Source organism: Rosa chinensis, chromosome 6 (genome assembly GCF_002994745.2).
Source record: "Rosa chinensis cultivar Old Blush chromosome 6, RchiOBHm-V2, whole genome shotgun sequence".
Classification (NCBI taxonomy): Eukaryota; Viridiplantae; Streptophyta; class Magnoliopsida; order Rosales; family Rosaceae; genus Rosa; species Rosa chinensis.
The window spans coordinates 50,880,350-50,905,485 of NC_037093.1; the positions used below are offsets into that span (position 1 = coordinate 50,880,350).

At 37.4% G+C, this 25,136-nt stretch overlaps 2 protein-coding genes across 5 annotated transcripts; both read right to left on the reverse strand.

Annotated features, from left to right (window-relative positions):
* Positions 1-9,367: 9,367 nt before the first annotated feature.
* Positions 9,368-12,372, reverse strand: LOC112174178 (glutathione gamma-glutamylcysteinyltransferase 3). 2 transcript variants are annotated; one of them, XM_024311910.2, is made up of 8 exons: positions 12,184-12,372; positions 11,919-12,075; positions 11,595-11,833; positions 11,253-11,416; positions 11,050-11,101; positions 10,402-10,629; positions 9,726-10,282; positions 9,368-9,556 (listed from the first exon to the last, which is right to left on the reverse strand). In XM_024311910.2, exons 1-8 carry the CDS (start codon positions 12,256-12,258, stop codon positions 9,520-9,522), a joined length of 1,509 nt encoding a protein of 502 aa, XP_024167678.1. In that variant the 5' UTR covers positions 12,259-12,372; the 3' UTR covers positions 9,368-9,519. The 2 variants fall into 2 exon arrangements, with proteins under 2 accessions (XP_024167678.1, XP_024167679.1); XM_024311911.2 differs by having other exon boundaries at positions 9,770-10,282; positions 12,184-12,369.
* Positions 12,373-17,982: 5,610 nt separating this feature from the next.
* Positions 17,983-24,327, reverse strand: LOC112172820 (glutathione gamma-glutamylcysteinyltransferase 1). 3 transcript variants are annotated; one of them, XM_040507679.1, is made up of 8 exons: positions 23,814-24,327; positions 21,694-21,850; positions 20,855-21,093; positions 20,516-20,679; positions 20,066-20,117; positions 19,301-19,528; positions 18,674-19,183; positions 17,983-18,319 (listed from the first exon to the last, which is right to left on the reverse strand). In XM_040507679.1, the coding sequence occupies exons 1-8, from the start codon at positions 24,012-24,014 to the stop codon at positions 18,233-18,235; spliced, it is 1,638 nt and encodes a 545-aa protein (XP_040363613.1). In that variant the 5' UTR covers positions 24,015-24,327; the 3' UTR covers positions 17,983-18,232. The 3 variants fall into 3 exon arrangements, with proteins under 3 accessions (XP_040363613.1, XP_024166075.1, XP_024166076.1); XM_024310307.2 differs by lacking the exon at positions 23,814-24,327 and adding an exon at positions 22,615-22,870; XM_024310308.2 differs by lacking the exon at positions 23,814-24,327 and adding an exon at positions 21,993-22,198.
* Between the last annotated feature and the right edge of the window lie 809 nt (positions 24,328-25,136).

A 25,136-nucleotide genomic window follows, 5' to 3' on the forward strand; every position in this document is an offset into this window, starting at 1 on the left:
TTTGAGTGAGCCATTTTTGTGCCAATTGCGCCGCCACAGGGCTCTATGATGGGTCCTTACAGACGAATGGGCAACTACGTTGGATTTGGGACTCCAACAATCGTCCGCCTCTTAATGCCCTTGCAAGGCGATCTCCTTACTGCTAGATTTGCGGGTTGTCACTTTGATGAGACAGTCTTCCCGTCGTTAGGGGGAGATAAGAACACGGATGTTCAGCAGGAATGACAGGGATTGTCGTGGCCTGTCCCCACTATGTCTCATCTCGATCCCTGTCAAAGTGACAAGATCACACAAATATGCTGTAAACATGCCTGCAAGGAAGGACGTCCCTACGAGAGGACGTAGCGCCACCCTACATGGAGGTAGGCATGGCGCCAATGCCAAAGAAAGTGGCACTCTGGCGTTACAGGCCATGGCCCCAGCTAGGATGCGTGGGAGGCCCGTGGGTTCGAAGGATACATTGGCACAAACCAATCCTTGAATCATCGACACTCAAAATCCATCTCATGAGAATCTTCCGGGTTACGGTTATCGTTGGGGGACGCCTCAACGTCAGAACCTATTCCTGAGAATAAAGAGCTCTATGAAACTTACACTAGTGTACATGAGACGTGGGATAGAAACTCCATCAGAATTGATGATGTAGTTGCGTATTTTGTTGCGCATGAGTCTTTGAGTTAGATGATATCGAACCACGCTCCGTTGATGAATGAATGCCAACGTAGAGAGTTTTTGGCCTAAATAGAAAGATGCGATCCAGGTTAAGATGGATTCTCTAACGAAGAGGAAGGTTTTCGAGCTAGAGATGCCAACACCTCCTAATATAAAACCTGTTAACTAATGGGTCTTCGTTAGAAAGCGTAGTGAGAAAAAGATATGGTAATCTAGCCTTATGGCGCAAGGCTTCTCACAAAACGCCCTGGAATCGACTACGATGAGACATATTCTCTCGTAATGGATGTCATTGCACTCCACTACCCTGTCAGTTTGGTAGTTTCCGAATAACTGAACATGCAGCTTACAAATGTGGTCACTACGTATCTCTATAGGGATCTAGATATGGAATATACATGAAGGTTCATGGCGAACTTCATTTACCCAAGTCAAGTGGCTCTAGACCATGGAGCGCGTTTACAAAGAGGTTGAAACGCTCACTAAAGTGACTACTTGATTGGAAAGGGATATGCCCACGCGTTTCTATGACAAGTTTCGGATTCTATTGCGGTTCATGTTGGACATGATCTTCATTAGAAGCCCTTAAAGAGTTAAGGGAAACCGCTGAACACTTGAAATCCGAGTTTGAGATGAAGGATTTTGGGAGAACACGATTATGTCTCTGTTTGGAACTTGAGCATCGTGTCGATAGATGCTTAGGCATTTTGACAAGGTCATGCCTTCAAGCACCCCCATGATCGTCCGTAGTCTTGATCCTGAAAAGGATCCTCTTCGTCGAAAGGATGATGACGAAGATGTGCTAGAGGCAGAAGTGCCTTACTTAGTACAATAGGCGCATTATTGTACTTATCCCAATGCACAAGACTGGACATCTCATATGTTGTGAACTTGTTAGCTAGATATAGCTCTGCGCCAACGCGACGCCATTGGATTGGTGTAAAAGATATCTTTCGATATTTGAGATGTACGATTGATATGGGCTTGTGCTATCCCTACAAAGAGATGATGGATTCGGACCCATCACACACCAGGTACGCCGCCAACGCTGGCCTGCGTTCTCTATCCCCATCCCAAAACGACATGTGTTTTGGAAGGTTTTGCTGATGTTGGGTATCTCTCTGACCCACACAATGGTCGCTCCCAAACTGGTTAAGTGTTCACCATGGGAAAAGACCGTGACATCTTGGAGGTCTACATAATAGACCCTAGTCGCTATATCTTCGAACAATGCAGAGATCATTGCTCTTCACGAAGTGGTTCGTGAATGTATATGGATTGGATCCATAATTACGCATGTTCGAACAATTGTGGTTTGAAGTCTACCACAGATGAGCCTACGAGCATTTAGGGTAATGCTACTTGTTTTGAACAAATGAGGCAAGACTACATCAAAAGCGATAACACCAAGCATAATCAGCAACAACAGACACTCCTCGAGATCAAAGTGAACTAGGTTCGATCTGAGGACAGCGAGGCAGACTTGTTTACTAAGTCATTGCCCAAAACCATGTTCGAGAAACATGTGGCAAGAATTGGCTTGCGAAAATTATCTGAACTCCCATGATCGTAGTCATCAGGGGGAGGCGCAGACATCAGGGGGAGATGTCTACATGTTCACCTCGAAACGTGAAGGGTGTGTTGTGCTCTTTTTCCCCTTCGACCGAGGTTATTTTTGTCCCACTGTGTTTTTGTTACTCGGCAAGGTTTTTAACGAGGCAACGAGAGAAGCACCGCGTTTGGGCAACACAAGGGGGAGTGTTCAAGGAAAACCTAATTTGTGTTTAGCCCAAACTCTAGGTTACTTGACCTAGTGGTAATATGATTTAATTAGAAGGATCTAGAATCCTAATCAATGTAGAATTACTTTCCTTGTATGATTGAGATTCTATGCATTGTAATCCTCTATATAAAGAGACCCCTATTATCAATGAGAACACACAGCAAATTCCTCTCAAATTCAGTTTCTCTACAACAAGGATATAATAAATGGAATTCATTGTGGGTTAATTATATTTTGTGATGTTTACTTTTTTTTTCTTTTTAAGGTTTTATTTTATTCGCGGAATTGAAAGCTTGGAAAGGAAAATTTCGGGGGGTGTATTGTATATGGAATTAGTGGAACTTTTAAAGAAATCTATGGAATTTAAAAGTCTGGGTGTATTCAATATAGACTTTTAACAGTCCATGAAAGTCTTGAGGTATTCAATTAGGATTTTTAAAGACTTCATGAATTCCACCAAAATCTAGGGGTATTCAATAAGGACTTTTAAAAATGAATAAAAGTACAGAGGTATTCAAAATATCATTCATACTTATGGAATTAGAAAATCATGGATTTTGTAGTGTTAACTATACATACCAAACTCCAATAATTTTCCAGCCTCCAGACCAAAGATTTCAAAAAGTCTATCAAAGTTTCCTCTTCAAAAAAAAAAAAAAGGTCTATCAAAGTTTTTCTCTCTACTCAAGAAGAAGTTTGTCCTCCATCATCTCTCTGTCTTAATTTTTTGTCTTTTCTCCAATCTTTTATAATATCAACCTTTTTTGATACCCAACATGTTCATTGTCGTTGTTGAATGCGATTTTTGTTTTTTTTTTTTTTTTTTTTCAATTGTGATACTTCGAACCCTAATAGCAATAAAAATGATTTATGAAACCCTAAAACTCAAATATTGTGGTCTAACCCTAAGACCTTGAACCATACTAAATTTTATCTTATTAATTAATTATTCTCATTAATTTGAATTTATATTATGGTTCAAAAAAAGGTTGAATAATTGAATTTCAATTGATTGATTATAGATCAAAACATTGACCAATATTGCTACAATATATGTTAATCGGCGAAAACAAATATGATGAGAATAATTAACCATAAACATCAAGTGATCTATATTGTATATTTATGTTGTTGGGAGATTAGGAATGAGAACAAACTCGCTAGACAGACTAACAATCATTTATTTGAGTCAATTTCTATTAGAAGATACTGGAGCAATGAAGAGACAACAAGTTATTATTTTGTTTTGTGTTTGGGCTGCATTTGTTTTATTTTTTTTTTTTTTTTTTTTTGTTTTTTTTTTAATATGTTGTACATCTTAGGAAATCTGTAGAAGTCATTCATAATAAAGTATATAGATTTTCATGAATCAATAAAAGTATGTTGCTAAAATCAATGGTTTTAAGAAATCCATAACAGTCTATCAACTTTTTAAAGAGTCTGTAGACTTTTCAAAAAGTCTGTCATTTAAAAAAAGTCTGCACAAATCCAAATACAATACACCCCCCTTTATCTTTCCCTTTGTTGGCACGCCCATTATACATTAATTGCATAGTACTCTAAAGATCATTTTAAAAGTTATTATTACCAACTTTATTTGAATCTTGAATTATTTGTGTTTTGATATTAAGGATACCGTTGAAATTTGATGTTACTTGCTTTCCTATATTCATGCACAAACCAAACATCGGAAAGAAAAGTATTTTACATTTTTCAATTACTTTTATGGTATTGCCAAACATTGGTAGAGAAATTAATGGAAATTTTTTTTTTTCCATAATCATGAGAAAGACCAAAGAATCAATTTCAATTTCCTGAACTAAACAAGGCCTAAGGGCAAAATTGATCTCAACAATAATGAGACCGCCCTGGACATTTACTTGCCTGCATCTATTACTTCATCAGTTGACCAGGTAAACAGTACATGTAAATTATTATATATTTCTTAAAAAGAAAAAGAAAAAAGTGTGGCAAAAAATCTGTGGTTAATAGGGTGAAGGTCATTATTCCTTCTTGAACAAAAAAAATATGTCATCATTCCTTAATATTTCCCCTGTGGTGAAAACAATTTTAACAACATTTTCTGTTTTTCAATGTATACTATTAGATTTGCTCACTACAACTTTGAAGTTCATAAAATGAAATGCATCATTTAAATAGCATAGAAAACCCTTAATTGCTTGATTAGTATAATTCAGTGGTTGAGCTTCAAATCTTAAAATTTTTTGGGGTTAGTTGTCGTCAGTGGCGGAGCCAGGAATTTAGATTCACTACGGCACAAAAAAAAAATACAAAATATTATTACAATGGTAATTGCCCTCGATGAGATTTCATATTTTGAAATCCTTGCATGATAATCTCATTATCTATGCTAGTAAAAATGTCTTTCTCAATATATGAAATCAATTAAGCAATCATCAGGGAACTCGTGTGCTCTAGGTTGACAAGGACCTTTTTAAAGATAATATCTGCGTACTTCATTTTGAACATTAGGATGATAAGTTGAAATTGGAGGACGATTTCCATTATCAGAAGGATATTTTTCATTAATTTCGGGACAAGGCTTCTCTAAATTACTATCATTCTTCTTTGTTTTTTTTTTTTTTTGGTGAGATGAATCTAATGAGGTATTTATATTTTATACCCGACGACTCCTCTGCACCAGGATTTTCTTTTCAAAGTATCTTAATATATTTGAATGAAAAATAGAGTAGTAGTAAGAATCAAAAGAAGTGACTACAACAATACTCTTCACAAAAGAATTGATTGAGAATCGTCAAGTGACGATATATATATATATATATATATATATATATAGATACATACATACATACATGTTATTGATGTAATAGAATTTTTTTTTTTAATCTTTTTTCTATTAGACTTAAAAATTCTATAAGTAATGAGGAAATAAGAATCATTAATTGTAATCAATTTTATTGTTGATGTCCAAAAAATTGGGAAAAGAAAAATATAATATAAATCAAACGTGGGGCCCACGTTTTCTTCCTCAAACAATCCCAACAATGAAAACAAAGAAGAGCACGTGAAGTGCTCTCTGAATGTGAAAAAAAATATATAAAATTATATATTAAAAACCTAATATTAATATAATACTAATACTATGTATATATATATTAACTTTTTGGTGAAAATGTGAGTGGGGCACGGGATCCACTGGGCCCCTGCTTCCCTCCGCCTCTGGTTGTCGTCCTCGTCGGACTCCAAGGATTGTTGAGGTTAATTGGATTCCTCCAATTATGGGCTGGGTGAAGATTAATACAGATGGTGCATGGCAACTTGTTTAGGGAAGAGCAGGTTGCGGTGGAGTGTTTATTAGGGACTATCAGGGCTCTTTTATGGGTGCTTTTGCTTCTAATCTTGAGATTCCTAGTTCCGTTGATGCAGAGATCATGGCGGTTATTCAGGCAATTGAGCTTGCTTGGGTTAGGGAGTGGAAGCACATTTGACTTGAAGTTGATTCTGCTATGGTACTTAATTTCCTTCGTGCACCCCATCTTGTTCCATGGAGGTTCCGTGTTGCTTGGGATAATTGTTTGCACCGTATCTCGCAAATGCAATTTAAATCTTCTCATATTTTTAGGGAGGGAAGTCAGGTGGCAGATGCGCTTGCTAATGTTGGTTTGTCATCGTCAGGCTTGGTGTGGTGGAATGAGGCTCCTCTTTTTCTTCTGGATCTTTGTCGACGAGACTCACTTGGTCTTCCCAATTTTCAGTTTATTTGAGTTGTAGTTTTCTTGTCGCTTTTCATCTGTTGATCGACTAGGGGTTAGAACCCCTTTAGCATAGCTTTTCTGTTTTTTGGCTAGGGGTATGAGCGATGTCCTCCCTTCTTCTGTGTGTATCATCCAGCTCTTTTAATAAATCAAGTTGGGAGGCTCTTCTCTCTCCAATCATATTTTAGCCAAAAAAAAAAACTTGGTATAAATTTGTATGCCCATATCCATGCCCTTGTTTGAGGTTCATTAGCTTGAATGTGAGAGCGTGTGCATATATAGATGAGAGCACAATAAGAGGTTTAGGGTAGTTTATGTTATGCATCTAAGGATAAAAATTATGCAAACTCTCAATATATATGTGCATATGTATATATAATTATTCTGATACAATCTGAGGGAAAAAAGAGAGGAAAAGGAGCGCACTCAGTGTTTGAGATACCAAACTGATATGCAATTGTTTAGTCCTGTAACAATATCAAACAACAATCTTGTTCATTTGCTCAATTGTTGCGTTTAACTATCTTTCAACTTAAATCTAATAGTGAAAAATAATGAGGTGGAAGGAGAATTTTTGTTGTAGTTAGATACCTACAATGACAATACACAAATACGAGTTTAAGTCTGAATCATAGTTGACCCAACTTTGACCCACGTATATTCCATACATATATATGTCATCCACCCTTAAACCCTTCGGGAACCCACAACCAGTCTCAAAAATCATGAAGAAACCAGAAGTTCGCGACTCTGATGATGAGGAATATGACTTCTCAGAACCTTGCCACTCTAGTGAAGAAGAATATAACTCCTCAGAATCTTGTGACGACTCTTCTGATGATGATGAATCAGACTCCTCAGAAGAAAACTCGATCGAACCTGAAACGGCTGCGTCCACGGTGACGATCTTGGTGAAGTTTTCGTCAAGCAAAGAGGAGAGGAACTTGTTCAAACTAAAGAGTTCAGATACCATCTCCCGCCTCAAGACCATGATCAAAACCCAGCATGGCGTCCCAAGAAAGCGCCAAACCCTAGTTTACAGAGGCAGAGTGCTTGAAAACCACGAAACCCTAGCAGCATGCAAGGTCGAAAGGTGGTCCATTATCCATGCTATTTTCTGTCCAGAAGAAATTAGCAATCCCAATGTGGTTGGGGTAGACATGGCTGTGAAAGTAGTGTCTGATGCCTTGAGGGTGGAAGTGAAACCCTGGTATACCGGCCAAGAAATAAAGGCGATCATGGAGAGCATGGCGGGGATTTCCTTGGGCGATCATGTCCTCAGCCATTGGGGGAAGCTCATAGAGGATTCGAGTAGCGTATTAAGCACTGAAGGCAGCAGCAACATGATCAATAATGAGGACCAGCCCCCGATTTATTTACTGTCAAAGTTTCAGATTACCGCACGAGGCTGTGGTTGGGAAGAGGTGATTATGGTGAGTGAATCACATACTGTCCTAGATGTAAAGAAGATGGTTGAAGATTTTGCCGAGGTGAAACCTGAAAACCTGATGCTTTGTCATGGCAATGGTGGCGATGATAAGATGGTTTGTCTCGATGATGATGAGAAAACTCTTCTGTTTTATGATGTAAAAGAGAAAGCTACGATTTGGGTACTTGGCAGATCTTGGAAATTGACCATCAAGATGCCACAGGTGGGAGATAAATTCGTGCTTAGCTACGATAAGGTCGGTACCATAAAGGACATTAAGGATTATATATGTAAGAAGATGGGGATTCCATGTAGCAGTCAGAAGCTTTTTCGTAAAGGGCAGTTGTTTGATGATGAAGCAGCATCCCTAGAAACATTCAACAACCAGCTGGAAGCTGAGAATAGTGTTATTTATGTGACTTTCGGGGCTGGCGATGATGACCAAGTCGACGAAATAGAAGATATAAGCTTAATATTTGAGAGAGACAAAAATGAAAAGGGTTTGATTGAATACAAGGTGGTTTATAAGAGCGAATCAGATGAGAACAGTGAATCAGGTGAAAGCAGCGATTCTGATAGTGATTCATCAGATTTAGTCTCTTCTTTCGAAATCAAGCTGAGATCATCTTGCACGATTTTCGATCTCAAGACAGCAATCGAGAGCCTAAACAGCTTTCGAATTTGTACCCAAAAGCTATACTGGGATGATCAAATTCTGGAAGATTGGGAAACAGTGGACGACGACATTACAAAGTGGTCCAGTGTCCCTGCTCCATTAACAATACACTTTGAGACACCCAGTTCTAGTTCTAATGTGGGGGCCAATGAAAAGATTGTTTCTGCAGTTGACCGTGCAGACGAAACCCTTGAAGAAGTTTTGGTTCCACAAGAGGTGCTGGAAAGAATCCGTGGGCAGCCAGGTTTCTTCCTCGATGGTATTTTACTCGAGGCATGCACATTGCTTCCTCAGATTGAAGCTGGTTCTGTTTTATGCTTAAACAGTGTGGTGCAGATAAATGTTACTGGGCCGAATGGTGCAACCACCAAGGTGCATGTGAACCCTTCTTACAAATTCAAGGATGTAAAAGAGAAGATTGAACTAGATTGTGGAATCCCATTTGGTTTACAGAGACTTACTCATGATGGTGATGAACTTAATGATGATATGACTATAGGGCTTTATGAGGCATCGTTGGGCAGTCTGTGGAAATTAAGGTGGAACTTTTGTGGTACTTCCTGGTCATTCTTCTACCCATGGTACAAGGATTGTTGCAGGACTGGCTAGCTTGTCATATTCACTACCGAATGTGGGGCTCATTTTATGTTACAGTTTAAACCATCTTACGTTTATCTCTTCGGGTTGATTAGGGTTTTCAAGGTTTGGATTTTAGTTTATTAATTTAGTTATGTCAGGTTCCTGCTAGATTTCTGGTTTTCTGCTGTTTTCGGATTCTGTTCTTCTATTCTATCCGTTCTGTCTCATTTTTCTTCTTTAGTTGCCTATTCTATTCTGAATCTTTCTACATTACTTCTTTCAGTTAGTGATTTTCCTTTTCTAGTTTAGAATAGCTTGGTTTTCACTTTGCAGTCTCTCAAGTTGGTGTATGCTCTGGATATCGCTAGTGAAAATTTTTATACTCAATGCTATTCTTTCCTACTGAATGCCAATGATTTAGTAAAAATGTTACAATTACACCATGACTCTTTTACCATTTACTTAAACAGACTAGAAAGCAAAATTCCTAATTAATCTTGTTGTACAGTTGCATGATAAATTGAAAATTTTCACCAAATCTTTCAAAACTGTCATTGTTTGGTATGCTTAGTTAATAAATGCTTCAAGAACAAAAGCAGAAGTAAATGTATAGTTACGAGTGAGAAGCTACTCCACTAATCTGTCATGAGAAAGTGAATTTGCTGTCGCAAGAACAGAACCTGCAATGGGGACATGGCACATAAGTCATTAAATGAGAATCTGTCCTCCATAGCGTGCATGTGTGTGTCTCAAATTTAGTATTTTAAAAATTTACAGGCTTCTCCATAACTAACAGTGTTTGTTGCAGTAGTGTGATCGGGTGGGCAGAATCAAGTCTTAGGTTCTAACCTGATTAAACAATGGAGTGATAGAGAAAGAGAGAGAGAATTCACCTCCCCTTGAAGCAAAGCGGGTAGGCAATCAGTTGATACAAGACCATTAATCTCCGCCAGTAGCTTCTCTTCTTTAATGCCTGACCATGTGAGTGGAGGCAGCGCCAATAGAAGTACTGTGAGAACATCACCTGTAGATGGATGCATGCCTATGCAGCTACCTTGATCGAAAGAACACAAGCTAGTTGGATCCATTTGACATGAGGGAACCAGCACATCAACTCCTTGTTCAGTGCCATCAGTTTTTACAATACCTGACACCACCGTTGCAGGATTATCACCTGTGGACTTCAAGAGTTTAACATCAGTTGGTGTACAGCACGTTCCATTTGATGAACCAACTTTCCCACGCAAAATTTCTGCTCCTTGGCAGCAGACCTTTGCACCAATCTCGGGCAACATATCTTTACCAACTGGTGGTGTGGTTTCTTTACAAAGTGAGCTTTCAGAAGCCAACCATCTAGTTACATGTTTGTAGAGTTCTGTCTCTCTTACTTGTTTCATTACCTCTTCCTGAAATCCCAAATTATAGAAATTCAAAAACACAAATCTCCATCAACTTTTTTTTTTCATTTCAAGTAAATGCAGGAATGCATGCATGAAAACAGGAACATGAAAAAACCACACAGAACCTTAATGGCTAGCCTTCCTTTCTCTTCTTTGCTTAAGATCAAATGCCCATCCTCTTGTCTCCGAACTTCAGCAACCCATTTGACAAACTCTCTCAAGTTGGCAGGTGGTGATTTGAATAAAACAGAGATTACTTCCTGAACATCTTTTATTCCTTCCAACTTCATAAGTAGAGGAACATCTTCTATTAAGTACTTTGCAACACTGTTCCAGCCTTCATGTCTGCAACTCTGTGGGATAATTCAAAGTTACACTTCAGATTGTTAGACTGTTACCATAGACTACCGCTGAGGAATTGAGCATTAATACAGATTATGTAGGGGAAAGAAAGCCTACTGACTTTTCCAAATGTACAAGATTCGTGGATATACTTCTTGTATGCATATAGAATCAAAATAATCTGGGTTTTAATGGTTAACATTCCAGAGTCAGTTTAAAGACCTAATTTTCGACTCTTTTGGTCCATGTTCAATCACAAGAATAAAAAATACAAATAAAAGAAAAACAAAAAATTTCAGAATGCAACTTAAAATGGAGGATTTAGTAAACAAAATTAGTTAGTTAAATGATTCAAGAGTAATGCTGAAAGTTTTCAGGAAGTAGCACAGGAATGAAGTTACTTAAAACACACCAGCCAATAAGAGCCATACCACAGTGTATAGGATAGAAGGTGTTCTGTTAAGCCTTGAAATAATCATGTACCTGAAAGAGCCAAACTTCAGAATAAAGGGTTTGCAACTGAAGCATTTACCATCCAAAATAAAAAGTCTATAAGTAGAATATATATAAAAGAGTAGGCTAGAGCCGATGACTCATTAACTCCATTAACAACTAGAATCAAAGAAGGGCATACCCGCGACGATGTCCAGTTGCTTCATCAACAGTATCCATCGCCTCCCAAAGAAGTGAAAGAGGAACCCAATGGGGAGGATATTTAAATCTCGCAACATCCAAAATGAGAACCATATCTTTTGCAGCATGGTAGCCCCCAATTGGTGAAAAATGACCAGTTCCAGTCTGTAATAACAGTAACATGAATCTCCATCCTCTTTAAAATACCAATGGATAATCTAATCAAAGCCTATTGCTATACATTCAAATAATGAACATTTGGTACAATAAAAGTAGACCATGAACCAGAACAATGCCAATAAGTCACTAATTCAGATCAATGTTATTGAATTTCCTCAAGAACCTGCTTAAAGACACCTCTGTGGTATGAAGTAATGACATGACAATCCTCCGAAGAAGTACACGAAATCACACGTTTCCGAAAATCATCAATCGAGCTCTCATGGGTCCGAAAAGCTTCCACTTCAGCTCCATTGCAATGCGCCAAGCACGCAACTTTCCCAAATGTAATGCCTTCCGCTTTGATCTTTGCCAAAGGCTCACAGCAATCAAGCATCGAGTCATCAAACCATCTCCATGGCCCTATTAAATTTAACAAACCCCAAATTCCAAATTGAAATTAAGTAATCATTTCCAATTGAAACAAACTTCCCAAAATTGAAATTACCTTTCCATTTTCTTCCGGGATCAATAGCAAGGGCATTGAGAACCACGGCAAGAGTGGCCAACCCACAATAGGCCGGCTCCGATTGCGTTTGGTAGTAAGAGATGAGCTTGAAAAACCCTTCCATGGTTCCATTTCCCAAAGCTTCAGCAAACAGTTTCTGCAAAAATCCAGATCCCCAAAACCCACAGAATCAGAAACCCAAATGCACACAAAATATAATAACTTCAACAGAGATTGAGAAAAAGGGGTATTTCCGGAATTGTACCTTGCCTTCCGGCGAAGCAAACTCAATCGCAGGAGGAGAGGGAAGCTCTCTCCGGTAAAGACCAGCCACCGCCATTTTTTGTTGGGGGGGGGGGGTCAATGAGAGTGAGACCTCTTTGGCTTTGCTTTGAAATTTCCAATAAACAAGAAGAATCAGAATCGTCTTCTTTTTTCTATTGCTTTTTTTTCTTATTTTTTTCCTTTTTCTTTTCCTTTTATTTGTGGCGGGTATGTTCCCCGGTCACTGGGGCCCTATACCTTTTTGAATTCAAATATGCAGGGGACGACCACCGCCCTATCGCGACGGAGCACATTTGGTTTCTATGTGAACAAACGGCATGTCGTTGGGGGGTTGGTTGTAACGACAGCAAGTGGGAACCATTTGGTGGTCAACCCAGGGGTTTGAGCTGGCAAGATGGTATAAAATTCATTGATATAAAATTCATACCAAGAAAGTCATTACATACCCATCCGCTCACACATAACAATGGCCAGACAAGAATTCGTGGAGGAGCCACAGTGGTAAATATGATAGACCAACTATATTCGAACTTATCGCTCACTTATTTAAAGTGAGCCATAACTATGAACTAATCTCGCATAGTAATAGGCTAGTTAAAACAAAACTAATTAAAAAAAGGGTATAAAAACCCACTGCTCATTCTGGACCCAAGAGATCCCGACCCAGAACTTGATTTCAGTGCCGCAGTCGCAGCCCACGGCCCAAGGAACCCAAGAAACCGCTAACATGCTATCCCTGCCATCGGAGTCGCCGACGGCCGATCAACCAGCCATCCAGCAGCCCGCTTCACCAATATCAGCAAGTCCACCCCGCTAGGACGTAGTGGCGCACGTCCATCCTTCATATTGATTTCTAGTTCAAACAGATCAAAACCCAAGGACCCAAGATCCGCATCGCCGCCATAACCAATGGCATCGACTGCATCACTATCTTCTTCAATAAAACCCGGTCTTATATCGACGACTGCGTCGTCGTACCATAATTGCAAACCCCCAGCAGCCTCAGGGAATCGCATCCACATGAGCGTCACACCGACCCCAGCCATTTGAAGAGACAACTCAAACAAGGAAATCAGGTCACCATCGTGGGTGAAGCGTTCCACCCTTTCACCACCGCCATGGCTTTCGCTAGCCCAAATCACCAGGGCCTCAGAACCACCACCACCATAACCATCAACAATAGGGATCAGATTTGGCAAAAGAAGATTAATGAAAGGGCAAAGACGCTCGGAGATTGGAAACCGGCCGGAGCCACTATGCCCCTCGCCAGCAGGAGGAGACGAGGTTAGAGTCAGCGCGAGGGGAGGCGCTGGTAGCGAGAATAGGGTTTTCTCCATATTCAGTTATGAGGGAGCATGTTACATCCAAAAAAGCATGTATTAAACTCAATAGCATCTTGCAAAATCCTTTCCAAAGTCAACCAAATATTATGTCCTGTTAATAAAAAAATACACATACATTCTGCACAAGTCTTCCCTTCCATACGTTACTGCACAATAGTCTTCTCTTCTACCATCCCTATAAATTAGAGGGGAGAATTTCACAAATGGTCACTCAACTATGACTCATTCGACACTTTAGTTACTGAAGTTTCAAATATATCACTTTGGTCACTCAACTATTACACTGTCAATCACTTAAGTCACCCAAAGAGTATTTTTTATAATTTTTTTTAATGAAAAAAATTAACAAAGTGACTAAGTGATTGACAGTGTAATAGTTGAGTGACCAAAGTGATATATTTGAAACTTCAGTAATCAAAGTGTCGAATGAGTCATAGTTGAGTGACCATTTGTGAAATTTTCCCTAAATTAGAGTGCTTGTTTTGAACAAAAAATGAAGGCAACATTCACAGGACATAAACTTTCAAACTGGTAAAATATATGCCAATCTTTATCTTGGAACAGAAACTGGTCGATCATGATCACCATTGTCTTCTTCCTCAGCTTCATGATAAACAAATGCTTTGACAGGACCACAAATCCTTGTGAGTTTCGTCTGCATTCATGAACAACATCATCATTTGACATGGAAGTATCACATCATTACCATGAGCATGTCGAGCTCACCTCCCACTCCAACTTCGCTGAGTCATTAATTGCCAGTTAGGCCTGCTACTAAAGCAGAGCAAAAGAGATAGTGCTTGCGATCTCTCAAGCAGTCAAGCAGAATCACAAGGAGGAGGATGCCAAAGTAAAGAGAGCATTCCAGAATCTTTTAACTTTTGTAGGAGTGTCGTGAAAAATCCTGATGAGGAGAAATTCAGAAAATTAAGACTCACTAACCAATATTTCCAAGAAAGAATCGGTTCGTTGAGGGGAGGCACTCAGTTTTCATGTGTTGTGTGGAAATACAGGATTTTTTCCCCTTTCCCTTAATTAGACATCTTCATCTGGTTTACTCATCTATCACCATTACATCTAAGTTTTCATAACCAGTTCTACCAAATTGCTTTATCACAACCTGAAATTTCAAAACCCAACAGGAATCAAAGAACTAATTCGTTAATCTTTAGTTTACATAACAATACCCCACCCCCCAAGAAGTAAATTTCTGGGTAAGTTACTCAAAGACAAAGGCCAACCAAAGAAGAAAGATGGGGCCTTTTCTTAGCTAGATGTCCCTTCGTTCCGGTTCACATTGATGAAGACCATAATGTTCTGATAAGTCAATAAGTTACTAGTTAAGCTAAAACTTCATCTTTCTGCTCAAGTTGGCCTTTCATTAATCATTTCTTTGTCAAATTTTCAACACAAAAGTCATTGATTAATCAAAGTCTACATTACAAGACAAAATTACAACCATAAACAAAACTGTCAAGTAGATCAAACAATATTGATGTGTCCACACAAACCAATCCATGAAAGACTAATACCTGAGGTTATGTTCAAGTTTAGAATTTGAACAAAGATAATGGTGTATCAAGGTAAGTGTTCTGAACAAGCAAGTTTAAGAATTATACAGATCCACCTCCTCCTCTCTCTTTTACTTTCTCACTCTTTTATTCTCATGTGGCCACCCACACGCACACAATCCAAAGAACATCATCAGCAAAGTCATTGTAGGGAGAAAGTAATTCCAGAAGCTAATTAGTTTGCTGCATTCAGAGAAAAGCCAAATTGCAGCATCTACGTTTATCCCAAACAAGTGACATACATTCTGATCCATCCAAGAGACTATGCCTAACGCAACTAGAAATTTCTATATTAAGAGCACACCAAATTATCCTTCAATCAACACATTGATTCAATGTTTTGAGAAAAGATGATGCGGGAAGCGTGAACACGATAGTAAGAGACTCCGTCAAGCGTCGAAAGCCATATGAGATGAGCTAGAATCCACTAGCAATTACGGGCACAGCCGTAAGAAAGATAGAGAAACTTCTCTAATATTTGGGTTTTTATTGATAACTGGAATGAAAATTACAATCTAACAGGTGCCTTATATAGGGCACATAGTATAAACCTAATACAACTAGAAAATATAAAGAACAATTTATTGTAGACTAAAACTAGGAAACCTAATTAAACCTGATTAAATAAAGATCGGAAATAAAATCCTAGATACTAAAGAATATTACGTTTGGAATCTCAGTCAAGATTTTGCTCGAGAATCCCGATATATCCAAAAGAGTAATTTATGATTAATTCCATCATTAAGAAGCCTATTTGAATACCAATTTCCAATATTCAAATTATTCTTCTTAATGTGAAGACGCTTCTTTCTTTTCGAGATTTTTGATTGAAATTGGCTAAAATCTAGTCCTACATCAGTCTCCTCCACTTGAAAAGAACTCGACCTCGAGTTCCTATTGTATGCAGCTCTATCATTAGTAGGAATAAAACATGATAAGCCATCAACTTCAATATTCTCGAAATTGAAAGGTATCACCATGAATCCAATACCGTAGACAAGTTTAGAATAAGCATCTTGAAACTTGAACTCCTCCACTTGAAAAGGAATGGGCAATGACTTCTCCTTGGGTTGATCTTGAACAAAATTAGACATGCATGACATGGATATCGATGTGATGAATGAATCAACTTCCTTATCCTTAATGAGTTTCTCTTCAATCTTCAAAGTTGCTTCTTCATGTTCCTTTTCACACACCTCAGGATGGTCATTCTTGACGTTATTCCTTCTAGGCTTGATTTTAATTTTGTGCGACTCCCACCTAAATAAATATGTGTTGTCTCTGCAATAACCACCTTTGACGCTTTCATGCCATGGTCTTCCAAAAAGCACATCAGTGTCGTCCATGTCAATCACATGACAAGTAATCTCTTCTTTATAAAATTTTCCCATAGAGACAGGAACTTTACAAACCTCTGTTACTTGTGCATATTCATCCTCTCCAAATGGAATCCAGTATAGATCACTCAGCTTCACTGTCGGTAACTGAAAATAATCCACAACTTTATTTGCTACAAAGTTCTCTCGTAGACCACTGTCAATTATTACAGAGCATACCTTGTCTTTGATGACACATGTAGTTCGGAAGTCGTTGTAATCTGGCGTTGTGAATATCCAATGTTCCATGTTTCTTCTTCTTTTTTCTTTTTTTTTCTCTTTTTTTTTTTGTGGATTGATGAGGTTGTCCTAGGGCGAATCCCTTGGCATGTCCCTCTTCAACGAAACTTTCTTTGATAGATACTCTACGACCAGCGTCGTTGAGGTTGGTGGTAGTGAACTTCTCCCTTGGACCGTCGTCTGCTAAGGAGCGGGCGATACCCGCTTTGATACCAAATGATGCGGGAAGCGTGAACACGATAGTAAGAGACTCCGTCAAGCGTCGAAAGCCATATGAGATGAGCTAGAATCCACTAGCAATTACGGGCACAGCCGTAAGAAAGATAGAGAAACTTCTCTAATATTTGGGTTTTTATTGATAACTGGAATGAAAATTACAATCTAACAGGTGCCTTATATAGGGCACATAGTATAAACCTAATACAACTAGAAAATATAAAGAACAATTTATTGTAGACTAAAACTAGGAAACCTAATTAAACCTGATTAAATAAAGATCGGAAATAAAATCCTAGATACTAAAGAATATTACGTTTGGAATCTCAGTCAAGATTTTGCTCGAGAATCCCGATATATCCAAAAGAGTAATTTATGATTAATTCCATCATTAAGAAGCCTATTTGAATACCAATTTCCAATATTCAAATTATTCTTCTTAATGTGAAGACGCTTCTTTCTTTTCGAGATTTTTGATTGAAATTGGCTAAAATCTAGTCCTACATCAAAAGACCACACCAAATTAACTCTCCAGCTCAACAATTGTACCATCACATAACAAAGAGTTGCATGAAAAATGGAAACTGCCAGAGAACAAGCACCCAATTCCTACATTAATCATCGGAATATTCCTACGTCTCATCTGACATCTGTTATGAACCTATGAGCTCCCTAGCTACTTGCAGCTTAACACCAAATTAAATAAACAGCTTAACACCAAATAAACTGTTTATTTAATTTGCAGCTTAATAATGTAACTTTTAAAAGAAGCTGCTTATTAATTTTACAAAGCATATTTTACTACTCAACTTTCAAATTTTTAGCAACTTTTTGCAAAACATAAACTATGCCAAACTAGGCAATAGAGTTACCCAATGGTTTGAGCTGGCTTAGTTAGTCCAATGTTGGATTACTACTCTTATAAGTTATAATCTGATTTGCAAGGAGGATACTTGGATTACTACTCTTATAAGTTATCAGATATTTGCAAGGAGGATACTAGATATTAAGATTAAGACATACTAAGAAAAAATTTGGATATCAAACATATTACTAAAAGGTGCAAACAGAAGATGTCAAGTTTACAAATTGCCTCATGCTCAACATTTTAACCCATCCGTCGGAATAAAAATGCCACTAATCCGTCCGTCCGGCCTTTTAGATATAGCCTCAATACCCCTCTTTTCCTATAAACCTAAAAAGTACATCCCAGATGAGTAAATATAAATATTGCCCCCACTGTGCTTGGAGATATAGAAACATTGGGGAACAGGAAGGGAGTTCTAAGAGAGAGGCTCGCCAAGGTCCTCTTCTATCCTATTTTCTTGGCATCTCTTGAGAAGGTGAAGCTGACGTCGCAAGTGCAAAACCTGCCAAAGCCGGTAAGTTAATGTTATGAAAATGAAGTCTTTCAAACAAAAGTAGCAGAATGAGCTGTACATTGACCAATATCTACTGCAACAATCAAAGCTAAACGAGTGTGACTGTCATGATCAGCAGTTTATTATAAGTTCAATAACAGTCAAAGTATGCAATGATGCTTAAGTTTCTGCAATATTAAAGTATTTTGAAAGTATATATAAGGGGAATCTTTATTCTGCTTTGACAGACTTGAATTAATAGTTAATCTGAGCAATGCACTCAAATTAGCAAAACTAAATGAAAAGTAACACTGAAGGGATAAGTTGCAAAGAAAGATAAAAATACTAAGATTTGAAAATTACCTCTTCTTGAAGCAAGGTAGGTAGACTTGCAGTGGAAACAAGGCTGTAAATTTCCTTCAAAAGCTTCACATCTTTGATCCCAGACCATGTCTTTTGAGGCAAGGCTAGTAGAAGTGCTGTTAGAACATCATTACTAGCTGGATGAAGCCCAATGTGATTTATTGAGCCAGCACAACAGCAACTCGAATTCATTTGGGATGAAGGAACTAGCATGTCCACCTTCTCCTCACTTCCACCATTTACCACTGTACCACATACTACCGTGACTGGCTTGTCACCATTAGCCTTCAAGCATTTCACACATGCTTCTTGACAGCAGTATACCAATGGGGAGGCAGAGTTGCCCGATAAGATCTGTGCCCCATGGCAGCAAACACTAGCAGCAATGTTAGGCAAGTCTTCTTCACAACCAGAAGTTAAGTTTCTGCAGCATGAATTTTTTGAAGATAATAATAATTCTGACACATGTTTATAAAGACCAGTCTCCTGCACCTGTTTCAATACCTCCTCCTGCATATGAAAAATTAGCACTCAGACTTTTAGGCACAATTAACTGGAAGATGGTATTGAAGTTCATATAGGTAACATGAGGGAAGATTCTTTGCGAAGTTCAAAAGACTCAAACACCTTGACAGCAAGCCTAGCTTTTTCCTCCATGCTTAAGGTCTGGCCTATATCTTCTCGCCTCCGAACTTCTGCAATCCACTTGATGAAATCCTCAAAATTGGAAGGGAGAGACATGAAAACAACAGACAAAACTTCCTGAATGTCTTTCACATCCTCTGACTTTAAGAGAAGTGGAACATCATCCATCAAGTATTTTGCAACGCCAACCCAACTCTCATGTTTACAGCTCTGCAAGAAGTCCGATACAAAACTAAATATCTTCACTGAGCATGTAACATCATGTAAATCCAAGATTTTTGACATTCAGCTAAATACATCTGTAAGATCATAAACACACAGAACCTAAGAGAAAGAGAATTCAACGATAACAATTCCAAAAAAAAAAAGACTTCTATCAATGTCTGGCAAATCCAAAATCAGAAATTGAGGCACTCAAATAACTTTTTTCCTAAGCTGTTGACTTTGGCAAATGGCCTTCCAGCAATGGAAGGCACCTTCAAAATTGTTAAGAGCAACAATACTCTTGAGAATAGGAAAATACTGAAGTTAAAATATCTAACTTGCTTCAAAGATACCAGTAGCAAAATTAGATTAAAAAATTGCTCTGCACAATATGATAGGTAGAAGCCATTCTTGTGATGTAGTAGATTGGCTACTAAGAAGCGGAGGGAGGGAGAGAGACATGCACAATTAGAAAACCAGAAGACACTGTATGTATGGGAAACTTTAACTTTAAACTCATTAAATTGGCAAATTCAATCATACCAGGGTATAAAGCTGTCCTGGCTCCCTGTGAGGCCTAGATATAAGCATAAACCTGGGCATGAAACGAAGCTTAAGTCAGACTGTAATTTGACATTAAATGCAGGGCATAAGTCAGCAGAGAGAGAAGAAGATGAAATTCTGATGTTAAAAGAAATTACGAGTGAAGTTTTAGCTTGATATACATTGTTGACCAATTAGTTTCCAGGAGACTGTAAGAGTGAGCATTACAAAAATGCAACAAACAATCACAATGAATGCATGCCCAACTGGTGACCCTTACTGGTCCAAAAGAATGACCATCCTTTTCTGGGATACTAGTCATCATTTAGAGCTTCAGCACTATTAAGTCAATTTCTTCAGGAAAAGAAACAAATAAGAAACAGAAATTTCTTGAGATGTGCATATCAATATCATGGTTATGAAGTAATATTCACTATTATACAAGCTTACCCTCTGCGTTGTCCAGTAGATTCATCAACATTACTCATGGCATCCCAAAGGATATTGAGGGGGACCCAATGAGGAGGATACTTAAAACGTGCAACATCCAAAATTAGAGCCATGTCCTTTTCAGCATGATAACCACCAACGGGTGAAAAGTGACCGGTACCAGTCTGCAATAAAGATATCTTCAAAGTTATAGGATCAACTAGATATTTGTATTTGATGCTCAATCCTTCAGAGTAATTTGCAGCATGTAAGGCAGGTGAATTCTAAGCGCATTAACAGCTAACTCAAAATTAGTTGATTAGAGATACAGCCAAAGGAAATGTAAATAGTAGTTTTAACCTGTTTGAGGACTGATCTATCATATGATGAGATCACGTGACAATCATCAGAACTGGAACATCTCATGACATATTTACGAAACTCATCAATATTGCTATGATTAGTACGAAAAGCTTCAACTTTTGCTCCAGCACAGTGAGCCAAGCTCACTAGCTTCCCAAATGAGATGCCTTTAGACTTGACTGTTTCCAAAGATTCGCAGCAGTCTAACATGGACTCATCAAACCATCTCCATGGTCCTGTGGAAAAAAATGGAAGTGTAGATAGTGCATTAACATGAAAGAATCTTAATGCATAAAAATCCGTAAGCTAGGAAGGTTTTAATCAACGCATTTGCAAATTAAAATGGAGTCAGAAATTAGAGACACCCTACTACAATGTGAAAGTGGCAAAGTTCATTACACTGTACCGAACACCAATAGGTATTATTCCTTGGCTAACCAAAACCAAATATTTGAATGTCAAAGCCATATTGAATCATTCTAAAAGTATGGTCAATAGGACCAAAAAAAAAAAGTGAAGGACTTAATTCCAACAGAAACAAAACACCCGCAAGGCCCGAAATGATAATGAGTAGCAGCATATCGGTCAGATATTGGTCATTAAACCTTAAACTAACATTGGCAATGACACTGCCCATAACAGCTGAGACAATATGAATATCAAAAAGAGAACACTGAAAATTTACAGTCTTAAGCTATAGATAACAGTATGGATGTGATTAACAAAAAGGGCAAAGTGCTATAGTCTCAACTTGTGATGAATTGTAAATTGCCAATCACTACAGGAATAACACAATGACATTTCAGACTTTTTCAATGAGAAAAGTTAGATCTTACCTTTCCATTTCCTTCCAGGATCAATAGCAAGAGCATTCAAGACCATGGACAGGCTCGCCAATCCACAATAAGCAGGCTCTGATTGGGTCTGGAAATAAGAAATTAGCCTGTAGAAGTTTTCCATAGTTCCCTTCTGAATGGCTTCAAGAAAAAGTTTCTGCAATTCCAAAACCATTAAATAGGGAATCAGGACCCAAAAAAAAAAAAAAGATTCGGAACAGCAACACACGAAAAGAAGAAAAATCAATGACTGCAAAAAAGAAAATCAAACGCAGATAAATCCTTGTATAGGCAAGTACTTATTGACGGTCAGTGGACCAAATGTAACAAAAGAAACACCATAGAGTAATCCTTGGTTTCTTCTATGTTTCAAGTAGAGTAAGCTAGCAAGAAACATCAACCACATGCTTATTTTGCTCACAGAAACACATAAGAAGCAGCTCAAGTAACAACCCACTAAATGTGGTTGGATCCCCTCTATTGCTGCAGGTTAACAACCCAAAACACTCGAAACTTATGTAATTAGGTTAGACAACATTGCATTCATAATCATTACCAAATCCTTAGCTCAATATTCACCTTCCTCATCTGTAAATCTATCATTTACCCACTGTAAATTACAAAGTACGATGATCTTTTCAGTTTCCAATTACACATTTGATCAACTTTACAGCAATGGAGAACATGTAAAAGAAATTCACATTATGTAGTAAATGGGTATTCACAGAAAATCAGGAAAAACTATGTGGATTCTTTTTGAAATGGGAATTTTACAAAAGAAAGAGCATAATTTAGCACAGAAGCATGAGGATCGTAAGCACAAATATCTTTTCAATTGAAAAAAAAATAATTATTAAAAAAGAGAAATAAAAAAAAAAAAAAAAGGAAGTTAATGGGTGAGGAAGCAACTAAAGGTTGTACCTTTCCCTCTAAAGAAGCAAAATCGACTGCAGGAGGAGAAGGAAGGACTCGTCGGTACAGCCCAGCCATCGCCATTTTTCAATTTTTTTTTTTTTTTTTTGCTTAAATTAAACCGAGAATCGACCAAAGAACTGAAATTGAACTGAAAATATTAACATTTGCAAGTGGGATTTGAGAGAATTCAAATAATGGGTTTCTATCTCTGTGTGTGTGCTAGGGTTTTACTGGATCGCCGATACCCCGCGTAAATTTACCGTTTTAAAAAGTCGGGGTTTTAAGTCTCCGTCAGGGGTGAAGTTGTCATTTTGATGAAAAGGTATTTCCTTTTTTTTTCTTTTTTTTGGGGCCAGCAAGAAAGAAGGAATTTGATACTACTGAATTGACACGAGGGCATTAAAAAAAATTAAGATTTTATTTTATTTTGAAATTGAAAAAAAAATTTGGAAAACGGATTTAGGTATTAAATATCAAAGATTTTTAGAACATAAATAAATTGTGCTTAAATTTCTCCTAAACTGTAATGTCATTTTCACTTTAAATAAAATTAGTCAAGCTAGATCCTAGCTTCTCTCTATTTTTCCAAACTTTCTAGTGAATGATCCATGTGTCTTGAATAATCCTTTATGCCAATTTTACTAAAGGACACCAATAAGCTATTGAAATTAACAAATGATCGGAAAACTATCAACGTAGTAATGTGTCTTTGATACAAGTAATGCAATATATAGTTATATGAGGTTTCGCATATGCTCTCCACACAATGTAATGTAAACAACAAAGAAAGTTGCACAAACACATGTAACGATTTGAGCATCTTCATAATCATTACTTCATAGTTTACACACTATATAGTTGATATGAAACTTTATCTCCTAATCCATGATGCTAGTTTGGCTAAATGACATTACATAAATCCATTAGAGAAGAGGTTCTTTAAGTTCATATTTCTCCATTGATGGACCTACTTGAGGCCTAGATTGGTACGCCACTGAATCTCTTATCTTCTAAAACATACTAAACATACCGACACACACTTCTTTTTTAAAAGCAATTTCATACGGTTATCATAAATTGTGATGTTTAATCTAATGATACATACATATCGGTTCTATGAACTTATGTATATGCATTAATTACAATGTGTCACAAATTCGGGTCACATGCACATGAAAGAAAAGATTGTCATGACCATCACTAACCTTGCCCTCGGAAGAAGAAAACTCGACTGCCGGAGGAGTAGGAAGAGATCGTTTGTAAAACCCATGATTGTACTTCTCCTCTTTTCCCATCACCTTTAACTCTGATGAAATCCTTGTTTTCACTAGAAGAAACTGCTCGAGATGGAAGGGTCTTCCGAGACAGAACAAAGCGATGAAGAAGATTTGGCTGAACAAACTCATTTATACCATTTAAGATCAAGGAAAACAACACAATAAAGCCTTTATTTGCCATATTTGATTCGTTCTTCTTTGAACCAAGAAGGAAATAAATAATTAGTCTCCTTGTCGGGAAAGAAAAAAATCATAAAAATTATAGCTAATTAAGATAGGATTCACCCTTTATTATCATCAAGCTTCCATTTTCCCATATGAACCCTAGAAAATGGGGGGAATATTTCTCTTCTTGGTTTGAATCACTTTCAGCATTTCAATTAAGGACAGCAGTTGACAATCTCATTCAATTCAAGGCAGCATTTTAATTGAAATTACTACTAATGTGAAGGGGTTTAGGGTTTTTCAAGGTTGACTACCAGGGCTTTCGGATAAGAAAGGAAAGTATATATATTTGATTTGATACTAGCCTAAAAGACTAAAAGGCAAGTCAATAATATTATTATTTTTTTTTTTGGACAAAAGGCGTCAATATGTTACTTTGTGCTAATCTATTTTCTCAGTCTAGATTGCACATTTAGCTTCGTCATGCTCTCGTTATTCTTACTAGTATTACTAGGCAGCTCGTCTGCGCGATGCTGCAGATTTGTATTTTTTGTCCTAACTAAATTGTATACGCAGTAGGGTAGAAATGACAATATACAAAATGTTAACTAAATATATTATCGTTTTGCATATTATGAAAGCTAGTATTTTAACCTAGCTTTAAATGGAAGTGTTGAATAAGAGCTGATATTTTAACCAAACTTCTGTATTTACATTTTTCAAAACAATTGAATAGTCTAACAAAATATATTCTTTACATACAAATTAAGAAAGTGGTTAAATCTCACCAAAATATCATGCATTTCAAGTTGGAATTAATCATCCTCTGATATATCACTTATTGGTTCATAATTCATATGGTGTTGAAGACCCTTCATTTGTTTTTGGATACAAATGATATAATATAAGGAGCAGCATATGAAACTTAGCAGTGAAGTTTTTAAAAATCTTTATAACAATTTAGTGATATGTGATAAACATATAAAGTTCTAAATTTAAATTTAAGAATTACTCAAGACACCCATCTATAAAATACCATGTTTGCTGACTTTTTCTATTTCTATTTTAAAATCAACTTAAATCAAG